Source organism: Vidua macroura, chromosome 4 (genome assembly GCF_024509145.1).
Source record: "Vidua macroura isolate BioBank_ID:100142 chromosome 4, ASM2450914v1, whole genome shotgun sequence".
Classification (NCBI taxonomy): domain Eukaryota; kingdom Metazoa; phylum Chordata; class Aves; order Passeriformes; family Viduidae; genus Vidua; species Vidua macroura.
In genome coordinates this window covers 40,835,757-40,858,532 of record NC_071574.1, presented here as the reverse complement: position 1 = coordinate 40,858,532, position 22,776 = coordinate 40,835,757, and the positions used below count along the sequence as shown (strand labels likewise).

Below are 22,776 nucleotides of genomic sequence, written 5' to 3'. Positions count from 1 at the left end.
CTATACATTAGAAAGAAAAAGAATTGCAAAAGTATGAATACAGAAGTGCAAATAATTCCTGAAATATTAAGAGTTAATGCACTGGTCATTGACTTTTCTAAAGTGATCTGGTTAATTATTTTATTCCTGCAGTCACCTGAAGCTGTTGCTACAAATTTCTTCGCAGTCAGAACCATAAATGAATTCTGACAATGACTTTCATAAATAATGAAAATCAATTACTACAATTAGGTACAAATCAAACTACTTATTATGCAGCCGTGAATAGACATTTGAATGAAAATATAGCTGGGGAGGTAAATATAAAGGAGTAAGCATATTTATGACAATGTCTGAGCAGTGTCAAGGGTATAAGAAAGGGGATTATCATGCACACTGATAGTATCTTGTAATTTTTTAAAGCTGTCATGCCATGTGAATTTCTAGGTTTTATGAGAGCTGAAACTAATCAGCGAAGGAAACAGGCCAAACAAACCACCCAGTGGTAATAGTGTCAGAGATGAAAATAGTAAAGTGTCTAAAATGCTTGTTATTTTGCATTTGTGTAGATATATGCTAAGGGTGACAGTTTAGAATACTGGTTTATGCATTTGGTACATTAGTATGTGAATCTACATTTTCAAACAGATGCCTAAAATCAGATACAAATACAGAAGAAGCCTCTCTGCACATGTATATGTATACAGGTGTCTCTACACACATATGGAGTAGATAAGGTGTAAACATGATTGCACAAACAGTACCTTATTTATTCTAAAAGAGCATTTTGAGAGGCAAAATGGAAAGGAAAGAGGTATTTTGACCAAAGACAAGGTTACTTGAGTCAGTAACAAAACCACTGCTGACTGCAATGCAACAAGGTGTTACGGCTGTGGTGCCCAGCGGCTCCTGGTGCTGAGATGAAGGCAAGGAAGGATGCAGACAGACACAGCCACTGCCCCCTGAGCCACAGCCAGAGCAGCTGCAGCAGCAGGAGAGCATCACACCCTGCAGCTCCCCAGCAGCCTGCTGCACACAGCCCCTGCTCCCCGCACTGCAAAAACGCCCCTGCACCCAGGTACAGCAATTTGAAAAGACTATTACATACACACTTCTTTTTTCACCATAAGCACCTAAGTGAAACCACCTGAGGGATTCCAGAACATCTTCAGGAGCTTCATAGGAGACTTGGTCTCAGGTATAACATACCACCTACCATCTAGTCATAGATTTTTAACTTGAAGTTTACAACGTCCTATCTCCACGTAAAATATCTTCTTTTTCCCTCTCTTGTGAATGGTAAAAAAAACCTCACAAAATGATATTTGGCTTCTTTGTAAGCCAAAACAGAAAAGGGGGGCAGGTTTGACTACTGCCCTCTCATCCCATTCAATATATTAGAGCTTTTCACTACACTCTGAAGTTTTACAACATAGCCCAGAAATGTTGTAACAGCTTTAGAATCATCAGGCTACATAATCTTCTGACCTAAAGCCTTCCTAAGAGCTTCACTAAGAGGATTGTAGTCCATGTAAGTTGCCTACACAAATGAAAAAACAAAATAAAACAGACCCGAAACAACCCACAAAACACAAATTGAGAAGTTGACGTGGAAAAAAAAAAGTTTATTTCTGTAGAAATTCAAAAACTCAAATCCCAAAGGAAATCATATATATGTGATTGAAAAATTTTATATCGTCTTAAGGTTTCTGAACAATAAAACCATTTTGCAAAAATTTTGCAGCATCCAGGGGAAGCTGAATACAGCTGGGATGCAGACCTAGAGAGTAGCAGGCTAGTTGGGAGCTTTTACTTGATAATGGACAACACTATGAAATCAAATTAAAACCTGAAAAAGAGGTTGTAGGAGCTCAGTGGGAAAAAAAGAGCATGAAGTGAGGATGTTCTTCTTGTGTTCAGAGTTTCTAATTCATCTTTCCAGAATGACTTCCATGTGAGGGATTTACTCAAAGGTTTCTTACACTTTAACATTTGCAATTTCTCCCACTGACAGGAAGTGCTCAAGAGTTCACAAAGACTTAAAAACAGCTTGGCCATTGTAATGAACCAATTCCTGAGAAAAAAATGGAGACAGAATAAACAGATACCATAATGCTTTGTGGGATTTTTTCCTTTCCTTTAAAAAATGTATGAAGTGAAAATTAGAAACAAAATTACACACAACATTTCAAGGAGACTTGTTCTGGAGACGCCTTTGGGGGGTTTTGGACTATTTGGGATGATATGTCATTAAGTTAAGTTTTAAAAACTGACAATAATGCTGTTTACTACCACTCAACTATTAGATGCTGCATTTCTCCTAGCTAGGAATATCAATTTATGGGTATTATAAGGATTGCTGTCACCCTCCATTTGTGCAGATGAGCAAAACTAATTAATTAATAACTCTAAAATTACTTCCTAAAGCTTGTGCAGCATACATGCCTACCTATTATGTTGCAACTTTCTTTGTAAGCAATGATCCATGTAGGATTGGTGCACCTTCTTAACTACATCACTTATGCAAAAAATGATTCCAACATACTTTCAATACATATAAGTCTATTCATCATTCTTAAAATATAATGTGCATATATATATTTCTTTGCCAAAATCACACTGGTTACATCATCTAGAAATGTTTTTTTTTTCTTTTGAGTTTAATCAATACTTCTATAACAAAGTTTGACATATGCAGAAATGGTGTAGTTCTTTATAAAGCTGTAAGTTAAAAGTTGGAATTAAATGGAAACTTGCTGCACTTGTGCTACATTTGTTTCCCTGTCCTATTTTGGGGGAGTCCTTCAAAGACCTCCATAATAACTCAGGTTTCAATTTGGAAATGTTATCTGTGGAAATGGGTTTTTGAAGAGGACTACTAAACAAAAGAAAAGGTCCCATGGTTCTTCAGTTGTCAGTGTCTGCTTTAAGTTGGATCTATACTAAATATAAACACAGAGATATTATCTTAAAAACCATGAAAAGGTGAAAGAATCAAACAGACGGAATGAACAAAAGTTGCCAAAAGAAAATTTGTCAGCATCTCCAGCCATCAGCACCGTCCTTACTAATTCATTAACCACTGATAAATTGACAAGTCAGGTTTTAGCAACAATAGACCATAGGAAAAAAAATCTGAAAAGCCTCCAAAGCACCTGCCTAGTTAGCATAAAAATAGACTCAACTTCCCTAGCTTTTAAACAGAGGAATTAGATGTGAGTGTCTTTGCTGACTTTGGTTTTGTCCTAACAGGACGGACACAGTACCAAAAAGGCAGAGGTCCCAGACATATCCAAGTTCATACTTTAAATTCAGTTTGGCTCTTGATAATGTTTCTCACCATATCTGCCTATCTGCATAATTCATTACTTGTCAGTCCCCTTTCTAATCTATTCTTCCTTAGTATTTTACCTTCTTCTACCTGCCTTGAACACATTTGAGGCATTCAAAAACATTTTCCCTGTAATCACTATGTGATAATGCATGACAAAAATACTTATACCAAACTTGGTAAAACTGTGAAATATCTAAAGATGTACAGATGCAAAACAATGATCATGGACCTGAGGAGAAGCAAACTTCTCCCTTACATTTCCTTGACTTGCTACTTAATCCTAATTTTTCTTTTTAATTAAAAGTAGGTTTCATTTCTTTAGAAAGCAAAAGAGGGAAAAGATAGTTCTCTAGTTCTTTTTTTTTTCTGTCTGCAGATTACTGCATACAAATACATCCTCAGTAATAGAACATTTATTACATATGCTTATTGTATAAGCAGCACTGGTATCAAAGAGTTCCTGCAAGGACCATACTGCTTTCTGCTACTCTGATATGGGAAAAGTACTTACTTCCTTTTTATTTCATATTTAGACACTATGTAGGGGATATATTTCTCCTATTGAAGCTCTTTATGCAGAGCTCACACTTAGAATAAGGTCACTTGTAAGGAAATGTCTTGAGAGGAAGAATGTGGAAATAAATGTACAGTAGGATAGCAAATTTGCTGAAAACAAAAGGATAAACATTTTTTTTTTTTTAATAGCAAAACAGACACATTAGATGCTCTAGAAAACTCTGACAAGGAGCGTAAAACACTGTCTCCAGAAGTCAGAATGTTAGGTGGGTAGAATGCAATTGCACAAAAGAGAGAATGACTAACAGATGTGATACATCCATTCTGTCACACCAACTTCACAATATATTTAGTAAAAGGGAGTTTTCAAAGCTGTACATGCAGAATTCTGTTCACTAGGATGTGAGAAACTGCAGTGAAGACCGACAAGTAATGAGCTTTGCCTATGCTAACATTTTCTCTTTGATTTGGTGTAGCATTTTGTTGTTATTACTTCAGCCTGATTTTTGCTTCTGTGCAAATTATCTGTGAAATTTAAACCATCCTAATCCACTGTATCACATTTTCCTCCTGTTCTTAATTCCCATGTTTTTCTTTTCACTCATCACAACCATCTTCCCTGTCACCTTTTAATCTCTTTTTCTTGACCTTTCTGCTCTATTCACTTCTCCATCTTAACCTCCTCTTGTCATTGTCAGATTTAGAGTGGAACTGTAGGATTCATATGACAGACAGTTGCTTCTCTAATATATCCAGTAAACTACATAATAACAAAGAGCACTGAAATAAATTAAATCTCATCAAGTGTGCATATAATTTTCAAATGCTCATTATTCTCAATAAATATTAATCACAGTTCTCACATTCCTTATGGACTTCTAAAAGCATTTGGGGACATAAGTCATGGTCTTGGTGACTTCTGAAAAGGTTAGTGCCAGATACTGTGAATTCTCTGAGCTCTACTTATTGTGTTACTCTTGATAGAAGAGCTTTATGCAAGACTCAAACCCCAAGTCAGTTATTGAAAAAAAAAATCACACATATATTTGCATATTTGTGGGAAATACAGTGTTTCAAACTTGATACATGTTTTTATTACGACAGAATCACAAGGAAACATTAATTGAAAAGATAGCCTGGGAAAGTTTTTATTTTCAGATGCAGGGAAGAATTTATGTCTGTGAAACACAATTATCTTCTTGTCACTGGTCTACCAAATGATGGTTCAAACACAGACTCTCCTGTGCAGTATGGGCAACTCATAATTTTATTCCCTGTTAGGCTTGAGGATCTACAGTCCTAATCCTCAGACTAGAATATAAGAAGCACTTCTTAAACCAGTATAAGGATAAAGGGCTGTTCATCAAGCCCATCTGAAGTCACCATAGAGGAAGATTAAAGCCAGCTGAAGATAATTTCATAACTGCACAATTCAAAGCTGTGAAGCAAACATGTTCCACTAAATGAATTAATAATTTAAACATTATGGTTCCAAATTTGGGGATTTTATATTAAAATCTGATTTTATGACTATGATTATACAATATACAAACTAAATTAAAAGAGAATCCAGCACAGCTGTTCCAATCATGGACTGCAAGAGGTGAATAAAAAAGGATTTGTGGATTTAGAAAAGAAATACAACTCCAAGAGCAGCAAAGAACACAACATCTTGATCACAAGCAGAATGACAAGTAGTATAGACAGTTTAGGCCTCTATCTTAATCTTTGGATCCTGGGACCAAAACATCAACATTTGAGCATCCATTTATTACAAAATAAAAATTACAAAAAGCCTAAATTTGATAGATGTGAAGAAAATATGACCCAAGGGTAAGTAATGTAGAGATGATGGATACCCAGTCTGCAAGGAGCCTACAAAGACAGATCTGACAGGTATGAACTGCCACATTAGGGCCAGTACGGTGCTAATGACATGACATACAGCTTGAAATGAGAAAGGAAGGTGAGGAAGAGGGAGGCAGCATGAAGACATGCACACAAACTGGAGCTCAGGTTTACTGCTATTCCTGCATACAGGGGGGTGAGAAAACTCCACTATTATTTATGCCTTTCCATGAGGGAAAAGCAGATTTTCTGCCACAAGTGACCAGATGGACCAGACCCAGAGGGATATGTCTCTCAGCATGGAAGAAAACTCAATTAGTTCTACAGGCTATGAACTGATACAAAGTAAAAAGTAAAAACCCAGTGTGCCTATTTGAAGCCACCCATACATTTCAGTTTGTGGAATTTCATACAGAAGTATTCCACAGGTATGGGACTTGACTCTTCAATGCATGGACAGAGTGAAGTGCTCAGACCACCGCTGTAGCTAAATGGAAGCAACAACACAGAATACTGACCCAAAAATTTCTGCAGAAATGAAAACATCTTATTCCCTCTATCACTCACACTTTCCCATCACAATCCCCCAAAAGGCCTTCCATTCTGTGAACCCCCATAATAAATGTAGCGTACCAATGTTTTAATTTAGTTGTTCGAGAAATATGTCCATTATGTTGAAGACATGAAAAGATTTACCACTAAGAAATATATATGGCACTAAAAAAAAAAAAAAGGCAGAAAAACAAAGCTTGAAGCAAATGTGCTCCCTTGGCTCAGCCATTTCCTCTTTTGGCTTTAATAAGCTCAGTAACACCAAGTACTGGCTCTCAAGCCTGTAAGTTGATGCTGTACAAACTAATTTCAGAAAGCACCAAGGAACGTTCTGAGAAATTACCCCCATTTTACAATCTCTGCTTCACTTTATGCATTTATTTGCCAATGATGGAATAAGCAATCACTCACAGCTTGGCCTCCAGCCCTGACTCTCAGCCCTAAGCACTAAATCAACAGACAGGAGAGACAGGACTCTTCAGCTTTGTTCATTCCTCCCCTCATCCCATCTCTAACTGCACACCGGTCCAGCTTTATCCTCTCTGTAGATGTTAACATACTGAAGTCATCTTTTATAGCCATGCATGGGGGATCCATTCATCTCCCCAGTCCACTGTTTAGTTTTTATTATGAACAGAAGCAGCACATACATCTCAGTATATGAGCTATGGAAAGATATAAAAGCAGTTACAGACGCTCTACATTATCTTTCTTTCCATGAGGCTGAAAATCCTTGTGAAGGCCTCTTGGTCACCTTATAAATCCTTAATCATTTTGATCAAGAACTTAATTCTCCTATTTTGCAACTGGACTAGTTGAAGAAAAGGTTTCTACTCTATGGACTTGTAGTGTCTGCGTAGAACTGCCTGAACAAGCAGTGTGCTGCCAATAACCAAGGCTGATTTCTCCCTGGAGAATCACAATTACCCTTTGTCTGTAGATCTGTAGCTCATCTACAGGCCATGACCCACAAGGGGCCAATTTCATCTAGATGAATACCTTAGAGCATGTGTGCATATCACTGAGCGTGAACTAAATATACTCCTAATCAAATGAAAGTGAAATGTTTTTCTTCATACCACTTTGCAGCTAATAGAATAACTTTAAAAGTCAACATATCCTTATCACCTGGAACCCAAAAACCAATTAACTTCTTATTGTTGCTTCAAGAAGTTACTAGTATAACAATGAGAGATTATAATACTACTTAGCACTTACAGTGCTTTTCATCTTCAAAGCATTTTGCAAACATAAACTAATTAATCTTCCCAAAATGCCTGTGAGGTAGGTAGGTGTTATTATTCCTGTATTACACAAGGTAAAAAAAGAAGAAACGCCTCTGGCAGAAGGTTATGTGCTTAGCTCAAGGCCACAAAATTATCCAGAACATACTGGCACCGTATGCTGCTTACAGAAGTTACCCACAGAAATCAGGCAGACACTGCAGGTGGCCATGTTTCAGCATAACAAAAAAGGATCTGTCATGATGACAATCAGGACACATCTTGCACTGCAGCCAGGAAGCATAAAACACTAATTCTAATATCTGCCTTGGATTTTGAGAGACAGCGCTTGCCGTGTCACTGAATGGTAATTAATTTGCTCATTGGGAGATCACAAAGTCACTAATATATTATTTCATACCTTCATATAAATACCTTGCAAAGCAAGCTGTTTCAGTTCTATTGAGAAGCACTTGCCTAGCCAATAGGCAAAAAGAGCTCATCAATCCAGCTAGTGGAAAGTCAAAATGTTCTTAGGTATCTATCCTTCCACTGCTTCAGACAGCTAAAATTACTCAACCCTTAGGTTTAAAAACATGACCATTTAAAGCCTTTCATCCTACAGTTGACATTTATAGTGACTAAAAAGATTAAACATTGTGCTATCCAAATAATTCAGTTTGGGCAGCTAGTATTTAAAACAATAGACTTTAAATCATATTACATTAGAATAGTAGTTGTAATTAAGGCACTGGTTTCTAAGGTCTTAAAAATGTATCCTTGACAGTGTTTAATATCTTATGCAATAAAATAAAATTGTCAAACCATATATATCACTGTTTCAGGTCCCTCTTTCGCTGAATGGTGATATTTTTCTAGCACCTAAATCTAATTTTCATGGGATTAGCAGTTGAACAATAGCTGTGATATATCCACACACTGTAACATACTGCACATGGTTCTACTTTTTAGCACCCAGGAATGAGCTGTCCAGTATACTGTGAAGGAAAGGAATTATTTTTCTTTATTTATTTGGTACATTTGCCCTCTCTTCTAGCAGCTCCAAGAAGGTATTTAGGGCATTTAATCTAATTCAGGCACTTAAGTATTCCAGAATAGTAAAGGTATAAAACTATGCATAGGAATGATTTCTCCAGCAAAACTAAAAGGGATGGAATGCAATTAAATTGACCTTGAGACTTGGCTGACAGTGAACTGTTCTGATTGATAAACACAATGAATTCATTCTAACTGCCATCCAAGAAGACCAAATAACTTTACCCGCAATCTAAATCATATTTGACTCAAACTTCCAAAAAGTAAAAATTTAACAAAACCTGCACTACCTCCTCGGGTCTTCTAATAGAAAAAGGTGTCCTGCAACTCAGTTTTCCAGTTTACACAGCTTGCAAACAGTTCTGTGACAATTTTGTAAGAAAATATGAACATGCACAAGCCTGCACTGAATTCTGCCACCAGTGCTTGTTGGTCAGCTTCTGTTCCGGTGCAAAACCTCACTGACATGATACATGGATCTCTCTGTAGGACCACTACACCGTTCTGCAATTACAAAAGTCTTTGAAATGGAACAATGACTAATTGAGAGGTATTTAATAGCCCCCTCTTCCCTTTAACATGTATCCGATGGTAACTAAAACACAGTTTTTGCATGCCTGCATTTTTCTTACTAAATTAATATGAAGTTTTTCAGTTATTGTGGAGTCCAGGTTTGATTCATGATCTTTTTTCAATTATATTAATATTATTAAAATATTACTTCAATTTTTTTTCCAAAAGCAATTTAAAAAATACTGCTTACTTTCTGTATTTCTACCGTCCTTCCCACCCACACTGTAGTCATGCCACACTTTCAGATATTTTTGCATAGCAGTCTCCTATGTACTTAATATCACTTCATACACGAAGTGGTATAAAATTTCTAAACACAGGAACTTTTCTCTGTACAACAGGGAAATTCAACTTCCTACTGCCAGCTTTAATTTTGAATTGAGCAAGAACTTGGGCATAATGCAATACACAATCATAGAATCAGTCACAGAATAGTTTGGCTTGGAAGGAACCTTAAAAATGATCTAGTTTCAACCCTTCACCAATGGCCCTGCTCTAACTCCAAGCATTTAGGTTGCTGAATTCAATTAGAGAAGTACATTTAAATCAAGTAGAGAAGCACATTTAAATCAGACTGCTCTATATAGCTGGATACTTCAAAGTATATGAAAACAGGTGTCATCTTCCCTAACACATAAACAGGAGACTATCATATCATCACACCTTTAAAATAAAGTCTTTCATAGAGCTTCAGCCATTGTCAAGCATGAGATTAGGTATCTTCTCAAAGTAATACAAAATTGAGTGTCTTTCTTGAAACTATTTTTAAGAAAAAAAGGCTCATGGCCTTCACTTACATGGCTGTCCTGTGAGGTTTATAAACAAAGAGAAAATAATTTACAAGTTCTAAAAATAGTAGGCTAAATAATCCTCATCTAAAATTTTTAAAACAAAACCAGTTTTGCAACAGGTGAAGGGGCTGAAGAAACATAGGAAATTGCACTAGGTCTTATCTCCCATGGATGTTAACTGAAAGCAGGTTGCCTAGATGTAGTTCCAATTTCCTAACAGCTTACTTGCTCTTCTAGTCAGTTGGGTTTCAAAAGTAACAAGAAAATCCCCAGTTATATAATAATTTAATGTTCAAATACATTACAATATGTTTTAAATGGTGGTTTGACAACCATAATGACAAACATATATTTTTGGGCTCATATTTCTATTTATGCAATTAATCAAAAGCAACAGAAATTCAACTCATGAGGAAAAATATCATTAGACTGGAACAGACAACTGGAGAATCTCCTCTCCACAAGAAAAGATCTCATGGAATAAAGCTACCACTAAATAAAGCACACCTGTCTCCAACAGCAGTATCCCTTTCTGAATTCCTGCCACTGGATTTTGGTAAAGAGGAAGCACAAAACATGTACTGAAACTACTCAGGAAGAAGAGACAGGAAAGTTCTGATTCACTGGCAGAAAGCTTTTCAGAGATTTATCCTAAAATATCAGGCATAAAAAACATCCTGACATTTTAAATGTGGGTCAGCAGTGCCCTGTCAGCCAGGAGGGCCAAGCCTGTCCTTCATCAGGCACAGCATGGCCAGCTGGGCAAGGGAGGGGACTGTCATTGCCCCGCTCTGCTCTGCTCTGGGACAGCCTCACCTCCAGTGCTGGGGGCAGCTCTGGGTGCCACAATGTAGGAAAGATGCTGGAGAGCATCCAGAGGAGTCAACGAGGACGTTGGAGGGCCTTGAGGGGAAGCCATGCGAGGGGCAGCTGAGGTCGCTTGGTCTGTTCAGCCTGGACAAGGGGAGGCTGAGGGGAGACCTCAGGGCACTCTACAATTTCCTTGTGAGGGGAAGAGGACGGGCAGGAACTGAGCCCTTCTCTGTGGTGACCAGTGACAGGACACAAAGGAATGGCCTGAAGTGGTGTCAGGGGAGGTTGAGGTTGGGTATTAGGAAAAGATTTTTCACCCAGAGGGTGCTTGGGCATGGGAACAGGCTCCCCAGGGAAGTGGTCACAGCACCAACCTGACAGAGCTCAAGAAGTGTTTGGACAAGGCTCTCAAGCACACAATGTGACTCCTGGGGTGTCCTCCACAAGGCCAGGAGTTGAACTCAGTGATCCTGATGGGTCACTTCCAACTCAGAAGAGCCTATGATTTTACGATTTCAATTCCTCCACATTTGAGAGACTTAAGAATCTTGCATAACTGCTTCAGTAACTTTCCAGCTGATACTGGAAATTTCATATTGCTTTACACAGGGCAGAAAGTGAAACATTGATCATGATTAATTTTTTTTAATTCATTCCCAATTAAAGGTATTTATTAAAGGTTGCCCTTTTTATTTACAGAATAATTTCCTGTTGAATTAGGAGGCTGTCAATTACACTGTCAACAAAACCATATATCTCATTCTATTTCTGGGCAAAGGGGAAAAAAATAACAGGAAAGCATCTTTTATATATTATTTAAAAATCTTTGAAATGACCTTGAGGACCTTTTCCACAAAATACTTCCAATGCCAGAAGCTGTAAATTCTCAGTCAAAGATGAATCAAAGGAATACAAAGGAATACTTGAACCAAGCCCTTTATTACCTGACCCTACCAAACCTGCAGGTAGTCCCCAAAGGGGCCAAACTGGTCCACAGTACAGGAAGCCAATAAGCCATACAAAAAGAATTGAAAGGACAATGAGGGAAATTAAATGGGCACAGAAGACAGTGCTGAGACCACTGAAAGGTGAAGAGGGTATTATCCATCCTAGACTGCCATTTGAGGCCTATAGACATGCAACTTATTGCATATTGGGTAATATGTGTTAGCTACATACTGTGTGCTTTTCTGAAGAAAGTGAAAAGGCATAAAATTGAAGCCCCAGTGCACCATCATATGTGACATGCCAGACCACATAACTTCTTCCAGTTTGTTATTGCTATTTAAAAAAGAATAATATTCTGGTCAGGCAATGGTTTATGAATTCATTAAATAAATGGTGCCTGTTCCGACATAATTTCATCCCTTGTACTAAGACAGTGTCTACAGTACAGATCTTAGAAAACTTCCTCTTGATTTTTATCTCATGAATGATGTCAAGGTGACCAATGACTTAAAAACTAGAAAACAGTGATAACCTGAAGTTTCAACACATCACAGAAACCAAAAATAAACAGCAGAAAGTAGTGTAGAGTAGCAGAAAGCCTCAGTTACATGTGCATAAGAGAAATATTTTTATTTCCCTTGCAAACACTAGTAGGCAAAGAAGTCAACACCATCTGCCCAGCTCTAATTTTAATGTAAAGTTATTCTAAATGGAACAGAGAAAAAACATCAATGGAAAAATGATTTAGATATTCTAAAATTAAAACTAAGGACTGTCTCACCAGGAGTGAGATTTCTAAATCTACTTTTGTTTCCACATAAAATAAGAGATAGCTTTAAACAGAAAACTGAGTCATGGGTTCACACAGCTCTTGGCCTAGCTTTATCCTTTTAGATAGCTAGGCTGAAGTACTCTACACATTTCATAACATTTTTTTCCTCTTTATATTAAGTAGCTTAGTTGTAGAAATGTAGAAGTATTCCAGACACTACAGTTTGGAATCCAAAAGTGATGCATAAGTACTGAACCCTAATTAGAGCCAAGTTCAATCACTCAGAATCCCTGAGATCTAAAGGGACCTCTTGAGATCATCTTGTCCAAATCCTGTGCTCAAGCACAGTCAGCTACAGTAAGGTGCAAGAGAACCTTAAAAAATATAAAATCATGTTTTGAGAATCTTGATGGATATTTAGACTTCTCATGTCACTCCAGTCCTGAACTGAAAAACTCAACAGTGAGCTTTAGCAAACTATTATCATCTGGTTATATATCAGGGATAACCACTAAAAAATCATTTAACATACCGAAACACACAAATTATGAACTAATTTACCTTACTCACTGAGCAGTGCTCTTTTACTGCCCTTCTAAGCTAAAATATAAAAGCACTGAGCTAATGAATTATTTTTATGTTCATCCAGACATACTATATTTCCATAAATCTATTAATAGAGCTTGGTCTTCTTGGAACACTTGTATTTATTTCTTTTTTATTAATTTTAAAACTATTTACATTTTTAGATATACTAGAATGGTAAACTTTTGGGCAACCTATTAATGAGCCAAATAACTGGGGGTCTATTTTTAAATTGTAAGGCCTGAATGCTTCACACTTGACTCTGCAATATTGTCACTGACCCACTGCCCAACACAGGTCATTTGCTTCCTGTGCATCATATATTATTTACTCCAAAGATGGTACACATTGCTTCCCCATCTTTGTAAAACATTTACAGAGATACAAGGGAAGTGTACTACTTGTGTGGAGTATTACCAAAACTGATGAAACAGGTAAAATAACATACCCTTCCTGCAGCAAGAATGCCTTGGAACTAATGAATTATACACTCTGAATTCAAACATCTTGCCTACCTTGTCTGGTATACTCATCTGCTTCTCTGTGGACCAAATCTTTTACCCGGTTTCCATACAGCAACCTAGAGGAATCATGATCAAAAGCTTTCAAGGTTTCACTGGAGCTGTAAGACTTCTGAGTAGGCACTCTGCACTCCTCATTTTCTGCAGAAGAATTTGTATAGCGACGCTCCTTGTCCCGTCTGCTCTTTGTCAGGGAGCAATAAGGCCTACGTTCCTTCACATCCATACTTCATTCCTTCTCTGTGCACATCAGTCCAGCTTATTGGGAAGTCTTCTCTACATTCAGCTTACATTCACCTATAATAAAATTAGAAAGACAACCACTGATGCGTTACAATGATCTCTAATGGCTGTAATTGATCCCTAACTGTCTGGAACAGAAAGAAAGATCTGCTCAGCAATGGGTGAGAAGCACTTCCGTAAGACTTGCCAGAGCTCAATGCATGAGCTACCCTGATCTAAAACATTAGCAAAAAAATTATTGTGAATAACATCAACACAATACTACTCATTTTTTTTACAACAGATTAAAAGATCAAAAGCAGAGAATGATTGGAGCAGAGAACAGACTGGAAAAATAGTAGTCTTTCAGCTTTAGAAATGTGTAGTTGCCTAAGGTCTATCTGTAGTTAAGCTGTTTTTTTCTTTTTCTGAAAAGCCTGCATGCTTAAATGGCAAATCTGGTTTTCTTCTGCTTGTTGGAAACTTGTGGTTTAAATGTTTGGGGTTTTATACTTTTTTTGCAGACTTTAAAACTTCTATAATTTTTATTGCAATTGCTATTCTAAGAAAATTATTCTCATCAGAGAGCATGTACACATAATTTCACAGCAAGCTACAAAAGCAACACAGGTGACGTACAGGAAGGTTTATCCAAGCCAGTATATTCTATGCAAGCTGTGCTAGAAGGCAAGAAAATATTTGATTTGCAAATGACAGTCAGAAATAGGGTTTTTTTTCCCCCTCAAGTTTTTAAGTACTATTACAGTAAGAATCTTATTTCTATTACTATTTCTTTTGCTTTAATATTTCATTCATGTGTTTTCAAAACAAGACTTCTCAGTTTTCAAAACAAGAAATCTCAGTTTAATTTCTTGGGTCCTGCACCCTCAACCAAAATATCTACATTTCTGACAGAAAGAAAGCCTGGAAAATTTTGGTTTTGTTTTTTAAAGAGAAGTGCTAAAATAAAGTTAAGAATATAATTTTTATCTTTAAATAGCTGAGAAAGCATATGCATATCACACAGTAACACATATCACACAGCAACACATATCACATAGCAACAGCAAACTCCATTTGCACTCTTTTCAGCAAAAATAAGGTTGCTTTACAACTCTTCACTTATTTAAACACTTAATATCAAACTAATTAGTTGTCACTCCTTAAAATATTTTTAGAGAGTATTTAACTTACTACAGAGCCATAATTAAGTTTGTGAACAAGAACCAGTCCTTTATCTTTTTGTTTTGCAATTTTCCAAAAAGGCTTTTGCATTTCTTGGCCTATGTAAAGCCCAGATGAGACTTGAGAATAAAACTCCAAAGACTTCAATTTAAGGAAAATTTTCAAATTTTAAGTGGTTAACTGAAATTTTTACATGATCAAAAAAAAAAAAAGTTTTACAACACAACAGTTTATTGAATTGATGACTGTTTAGATGTTTGCATGCCCACATAGCACATCTTTTTAGCTTATATGAAACACTCAGATTTTAAAACATTTCATTTACTAATAAATGTAAGTACTTTCCAGGAAAAATCAGTTTACTAGACATATTATAAACTCTGTGTTTTATTAATGCTAAACTGAATTGTTATGTTTAAAAATAATTATTAACAAATACACACAGGAATTCCTTTGCAGTGCAAAGCCTATTCTCCCCTTTCATCTAAGAATGTCAAGACTTTAAAGGGCCACTAATTCCTAGTGTCTCTAAACTGTACCATGGGAAAACTGACACACACTATTCATCATCATGACTATTCACCTTCAAAGAAGAAATAATTTTTATTTTTATCCAAGTTTCCAAAATCCTTTATAACGTTAAAAAAAGACCCAACAAGAAACCACCAAAAACAACAAAAAAGCACAACAAAAGCCAAACCAACAACCAAACTCTTATTTGCACAACACATTGTTACTATACCAAGCTAAAATCCTCAAAGATTTAATCTAAGCTGCAGCATGAAGAAGTACTGATCTGCCTCCCACAGAAGACAATGAATTCAATAAAATTTCAAAAAGCAGTTCTCTGGATTATCTATTGCCTCTCCAGGCAAAGAATGAAAAGGTTAAAAAAAATACAAGCTGTTTAACAGCACCACTTTATGGAGACACTTCAGCAGTGATTATCCTGCCAGAATAATGAGGACTACTGGAGTATTTGTAGGCATTTTTGGAAAAAAAACCAAAACAAACAACAAAACAAACCTTTTAGGTTTTAAGTACATCTTTTTTAATCTGGCATTATACAAATCACCTGTTTATTTTCAGTAGCCTTTAACTTTAAAAATTAGTAATATCTTTCAGCAAGTCTTAGGAAACAACATCCTCAGGCTTGTGTCTGAATTTATTTCATCAGTGAATTAATACACATATCTAACAGAAGACAGAATAAAAGCTATCTTAAAGAACTGTCTACAAATAAATGTTCTTTACTGTGATTAGACAACAAGCAGAAAGGGAGAACACAAACATATTTGCAGAACACAGAAACAAATATCAGAATTAATGTTTAAGTAGGGTAAGTCAGCAGTGACAAGTCAAACAAAAGGAGACTTGCAGACGGCTTTACTACATCTTTACTTGAATCATTGATACATTATGAATCACCCCTTCTTCTTCCCTAGAAAACACTTCTCATACCCAAATGAGAGAAATATTTTCAATTATTGAGAAAATTATTTCAATAAAAAACCCAACTGACATTTACTACATTTACTCAGCCCCTTTCTTTGAAAGATCACGATTAAAATACTAACAAGATTTCCCATTCACATCTTCACAGATTTAAATGAACCACTGCTGCACAGATTTGATCATATTTCCTTTTTTTCTTCTCTTCTGTTTCATATAATATTAAAGCTGCATCTCAGGGTCTTGGCGGGGATAGACAAATGCACAGCAACTAATTTAAAAAATCAGATTAAAATCTTAAACCAAGGAGAATTAAATTTATTTTGAGATGTATTATAAAACACTTGCTTTCATCTGCAAAGAATTTTTGCTCATATGTCAGTATTTATCATCTATCAGGTTGCTTCACCCCAACTAAATTATGTCATTTACACACAGCAATATTTACAAAGCTATTGAACTACTAACACACTCACAAAAGGATGTCAGTTCAGCTCTGCTATATATTGCTGCATGTGTTATATTGCAATGCTAACGTGAAACAGCCTGAAAGGACTGCAGAAAATAAAAAAAGATATTTCACTGGTGCACGCCACTACTTCAAGTTTCTGCGCAATACTTTTGAAAGTATAAAAACTGAGGATGCTCATCTGTGTCACTGAGCATTGGGATCTCCCATGACCTCTTCAGTGATCTCTGCAGTATTAGGGGCTCCTGGCTGAATTCCACAGGAGGGTGTTCACTGATCACCAGGCTGACGTGTCAGCTCTCATACAGTCACGCTCAGCCCATTTCTCTACATGGCTTAGCTGATTGCACACTCAGAATCTACTTTCCCAGTCTCACTCCAAATTTTAAAAACAGCTTGAAACCATAAAGAGGAAATGGCCATTAAAAAAATAATATTTAAATATTTCTTTCTACTTAATTTAGAAGGAGAGAAGAAGCAGAGAAATAATTCTTGTTGTGATCAGGTCATTGGGATCAAAGAGTCCTTATGTATCAGGCTACATTGTTGACCTCTGCCAACATCAACACCTTTAGCACAAAAAATATTTAATTACCAAGTCTGGTAAGTTATGTACAATTAATAATTAAAACAAATAAACAATCAAAATTTCTTCTTTTACTTAAGTGCTGTAGAGACACCAAGTGCAAACACTAAAACTGAGCACAAGGCATGTTCACACACGAGTGTCAAAGCTACCACAGGAGCTTCAATGACTGATGTCTCAGACACAGACAAAGTTGGCTGATGTCTGTTAGAAGTTTTACACTGCATTTAAAATTTACCAGGACAGCTTTTCATCAGTTTCTCTTAGTCTTCTATTGCAATGTGAAATAAAGTCAAGGTAGTGAAAAACAAACAATAAAACAACCAAAAACCAAATCACAGTTACTTAACTCTTTTCAAGAAAAAACACTTGATACTTAAGTACACTGACACAGAAAAGTACTACAGACATATTTAAATTGGTAAGATGTAAAAAAGGCATTAAGGTCATGCTACAGAGTTATCCAGAACTCCCAGGTACAACTTTAGCATGCCTGCAGGCATTTAAATGTTACAGAAAATTACTGCATTTCATTCAACACCTTGAACTCTGAGTTCCTCAAAGGGTTTTTTGGCAGCAGGATGGCAATCGTGCCCAAGGTACACAGTGCCCCCTCCCCATCTCTCACTTGGAGAAACTTCTCCCAGCATTAAACATGAGTCAATGAACATCAATGCACCTGACTAAGAAGTCCAAATATACCTCAGTATTTTATGTCCTTTCATATCTAAAAATCTACAGAAGCATGAAGGAGGAAACAGGTAAGAAATAAAATATGTTTGTTGCCAAAATGACAAGATAATTGTATAGAAAAGGTGATGTCACTGCTTGGATTGATTTATGGATCTACTATAGTCCCTTTCAACATCTATATCCATTTTAGACATCTCTAAACATACAAAGCAAAACTGGAATTTGTTCTAAGAATAATGAGAGTCATTAATATACACGGAGCTGGAATAGAAAATATTAAAATATGGAAAGATAAAATTTGTACATTTTGTTACAGGAGAACAGTAAGAGAGTTTGAAATACAAGAAATACAAACTCTCTTCCTCAGTCTCAAGGAGAAGCAGCAGCAAGGAAAGCAGCATGTTTTTGGAGCACAGCCCTTCTTCCCTCCCTGAGGCCAGCAAAATTGAGAGAGGGAAGGAACTTCTATATTACATATCACAAACTTCCCTCCCAATATCTCAATCTGAAAACTTAGACATTCCAAAGAATCATAGTATTCCCAGCTGCAGAGACCTACATTATTATTGAATTATTGTTATTTTCGTTATTAATTACCATTATTACAAACGAAGAGTCATTGATCCTTCCACATTGACCCCTAGGTGAAAGCACAGTCTGAACACTTGCTTAGATGGCGACCAAATCTGCTTTCATGATTCTACATAAACACAAGCAGTACAAGAACCCTAAGATTTCGGGGAGAAGAAGCAGTCTTGAGCTTCTGTCTGGAATAAGAGCAGAGGATTTGACAGGCAGCAAGCTAAGACAGTGCCTGTTCTCAGCATTGACAACAGTTGCTGAAAATAGCATCTAAGTAGTGCTGTTCAACAGATACATGCCTGCAAGTGCCATTTTTTTTCATTTAATAATAATTTCCTTTGTACCTGTAATTGTTGACCAGGTTAAATTAATTTAAGTATTGCATTAGTTACAAATTGCACTAGGTATAGTATTTCACAGCCTCTTAATAGCAGAAGAACAAAGAAAAATTCAACTGATATATGTTAACAAGTAGATTAAAAAGCTTAGGTACAATATGCAAAAATTAAGAAAATCTTCTGTCCACAAAAAAAACTTCACAATTCGCACAACTAATCACCCATAAAACCTATTACAAACAAATACTAAGAAAAACTCAAAAAGCATAAAAGAGTGATGAAATTTCCACTTCAATGGCTGATAAAGTGAGATATGTCAGAAATCAACTGAGCTGGAAAAATGACACTTTGAAGAGGTGCTTAGGATGATCTGTAGCCATGATGTGCCATTAGTCAAACTGATGACTCTTAATACATGGACATTTCAGGTCATCATATCTAGAAACTCACTTCTTAATATAAAAAGTCTGTCTTCCAGCGTAGAAATTAGAGAGAATGTATCCCAAGCCAGCCTTCCTAAGAGGGAGTGAGAAACAGATGGCCTGTCAGACAGTTCACAAACTAAAATTTAAAAGAAGCCTCCTTAAGTTACTAACTAACCCTACATTTTAGAATCAAATTAAAAACAAACAAACCAAAAATCCCAGAAAAAAAAAAAAAAACACACAACAACAACAAAAAAAACCTAACAAAAACACACATGCAAAAAAAAGAGTAATAAATAAGGCAAGTAAAAATTATTTTGTATTTTTCTACATCAGCCAGGGGAACAGAACACTCATATCTACCATCACAACAGGATGTAATGTTAATATAAAAGTTACTTTACACAGTCTATCTAAAAATCTTAACTACATTAGAGACAGAATAAACAACAAATAAATGTAATCTATGTTCATTACAGAAGTTTCTTGCAATAAGAGTCAGGAAAACCAACAAGATAAAGAGTTTTGCAGCATCCTGGTTAGTCACAGACACTGATGCTTGTATAACAATATTGGAGCCATTACTTAAAATTTACATCTTTGGGAGTTGAGGGAAAGAGGGAAAGAACACCTCATACTTTCCCTCATATGGGCAGAAAGACATAATGTAATGATGGGAGTTAAGGGAGCACTTCTCAGGATTGCATTTTCCTGGGAGGGTATGAGGACATTTGAGATGGAGCTACAGTCATTTCTGCATGCCAGGAGCCTCTCCAGAGCAAGGCTATAAACCATAAGACAAAACCGAAAATAACCCCAAGCTGGCCACACAGATGCAACCTGGGGCTGTGCTGGTTATTAAGTCACCAAGCAGGCCCTGCAGAAAACCTGTAGATTGCAAGGAGGGAGGGCTGAGACACTGGACCAACTGGAACAGACTCTTCAGAGGAACTCAGTCCAGGGTTACCCTGACAGTTTCAGTTCCTCCTTTGGAAGGAGTTCATGGAGTATCATGAACCTTGAAGTTGAGGAGAAGCATCTACCTCTAATTTGGGGAATTTGTATAAAAAGTGTGTTATCTCAAGAGCTGAAAGAGCTATGTGAGAAAGGGAACATGAAGACCAAAAGAGTGTAATAATATAGTCTGCTCCTTTAGTAAAAAAGAGGGTGAGACTATGTGATGAAAAGACAGAGGGAAAGGAAGTTAAGTGAGCAGAAATGCCACAGTGTGAAGAAAAAATGAATAACAAAACAAGCTCAAGACACAAAGAGGAAAGAGAAGCACTCAGTAGCACTCATTATGGCACCACTGGGGAAGACAAGCAACACAGCAAACCTGGCAAGAGAAAAGTGTTTAAGAGAAAAAACAAGTGGAGGAAGAGAACAAAGAAAACTTCAGAAGGGAAGAACTTTGTGACTTATTTATGTGAGCACAGAGTATTAAACTCATAGAATCAGCACTGGGCAATTCATTACTCAGCAGCAACTAATAAGGCCAAAGTACTTCCCTCTACTCCTTTAAACTTGAAAATCATCCTTTATGCCATCATGTCCTTCCCTTCTCATCTTTTACACACTCTTTTTCCATCACTGTACTCTTACTCAACCTATCTTGATGGTATCCTAATATAGGCAAGCATAATTCCTTCTTGAATCATGTCTCCCAAATCTACTTTTGCACCTGCTCAGAGCTCTTCCACACAGTCCTCTTTTGTTGTGGAACAAATATACAGAAATCAAGAGATTTTTTTAAAACTAAAACAAGTGGGATGAAGACTCTGACACAAGAACAACATATAACAAACCATGAACATCAGCAAAGGTGCTACAGTCCCTATGCCCTCAAGCAGGGAGCACAGCACAGTCATTTCTGTATTTCTGTTTGGAGAGCAAAGCTATCAGTATGTCAGCTTCACCATCTGAAGAGGCTGTCAATCATTCAAGTCCCCCTTCAACAACTCAGAGTTAATTTCAAATAATTTGACAGTAGTGAGGTTTCAAAAACAATATATCTCTCAAGTCACTATAAGGGAAATGAAGTATATTACATGTGACATGCAAGAGCTGGGCATACAGTCACAAGACTGAGCTGAAAATATTACTGTGAAGGTGTCTGGAAATGAAAGGAGAACCTGAGGAAACTGTAACAAGGATGTCATTGCAGACACATGGGAGAGGGAAGAAAAAAAATAGCTAAGTGTAGGTGCTGAAGCTATTGCTTTGGTTGCATGACACAGGATACACAGGCAGCATCAGCCTTGGTTTCCAAGTACAGCTTCTCACAGTGAAAATTGAAATTTCACATAAACAGGAATCATTCACAAGATTTTCCTTTCCCTTATGATCTGACAGGTAATCAGATTTTTCAGTCCCACTCTCATTATAATGAGGATACTGCTGCAGCCTGGTAACCTGGAGAATTATTTAGTGACTCATCTCTATAAAGAATGACTAGTAAGATTTTTAAGGCATACTGACACTTGGTTTAGTGCTCAAGAACTCTGTTTTGTTCAAAGCTATCCCCTTGCCCCCATGACTGACTTTCTCAAATAGCAACAAATCAAAACAGAGATACAAAGAAGAAAATTCCCAAACATAATGAAAAAATCAAACAAGTACACTATATTCCTACTGTCACAACCATTCACTTACTATTCCTAATACAGTAATGCAAAATATTATTTACAAATGCCACCATAAGATGTAGTAAAGTACTGCTCAACTTGATTATGTTCACATTAGCAATCCCTACTACTGTATTTAACTATCCTATCTATTCAGATGGTATCAGCTGTCATGTGTTCCTCTGTACTCCCCAGGTTCCTTCTTCCCTCTCTGCACAAGCTGTGTCCTCTTGTCACAACCTCTAATTGTCTCTTCTTTAGCACAACCCAACATCAGCAGACAGTAAAGGCTGGAGGTTGTTTGCCCTGCTGGATCACTTCCTTTCTGTAATCCCTGTTCTAACTCTTTCAAAGCATCCCTTTCATTGCATCAGATTTTTAGCCTTACCTTAAAGGTCATACAAAAACTTTTTGTCCTGTAATCACCCCATTCCACTCTTACCTCCCAGGTTTTGTCTCCAGTTTCAACAGAACTAAGACTTTGATTAGGGCAAACAAAAGGATAATGCAGTTTTAAAATTAGTTCTTCGGCTAACTATGTGAGACACAAAATTTCCCACAGTAATTAGCAATTGTGTTCAAAGGAGCACATTGCTCTCTGGAAGTGTCCACACAGCCTACTCTGGCATGACCCTACCTGACTACCAACCAAGACCCTCTCTCGTAACTACTCAAAGAACAATTAACCC

The 22,776-nt window shown here is 36.7% G+C and overlaps 1 protein-coding gene across 1 annotated transcript in view; it reads right to left on the bottom strand.

The window, feature by feature from the left end:
* Positions 1 to 22,776, bottom strand: part of TENM3 (teneurin transmembrane protein 3) — a 692,061-nt gene that overhangs the window by 326,404 nt on the left and 342,881 nt on the right. Inside the window, exon 6 of the mRNA XM_053975063.1 lies at positions 13,506 to 13,808. Within this exon, the coding sequence (XP_053831038.1) occupies positions 13,506 to 13,737 (232 nt within the window). The 5' untranslated portion in view covers positions 13,738 to 13,808. The remainder of the gene's footprint in view (positions 1 to 13,505; positions 13,809 to 22,776) is intronic.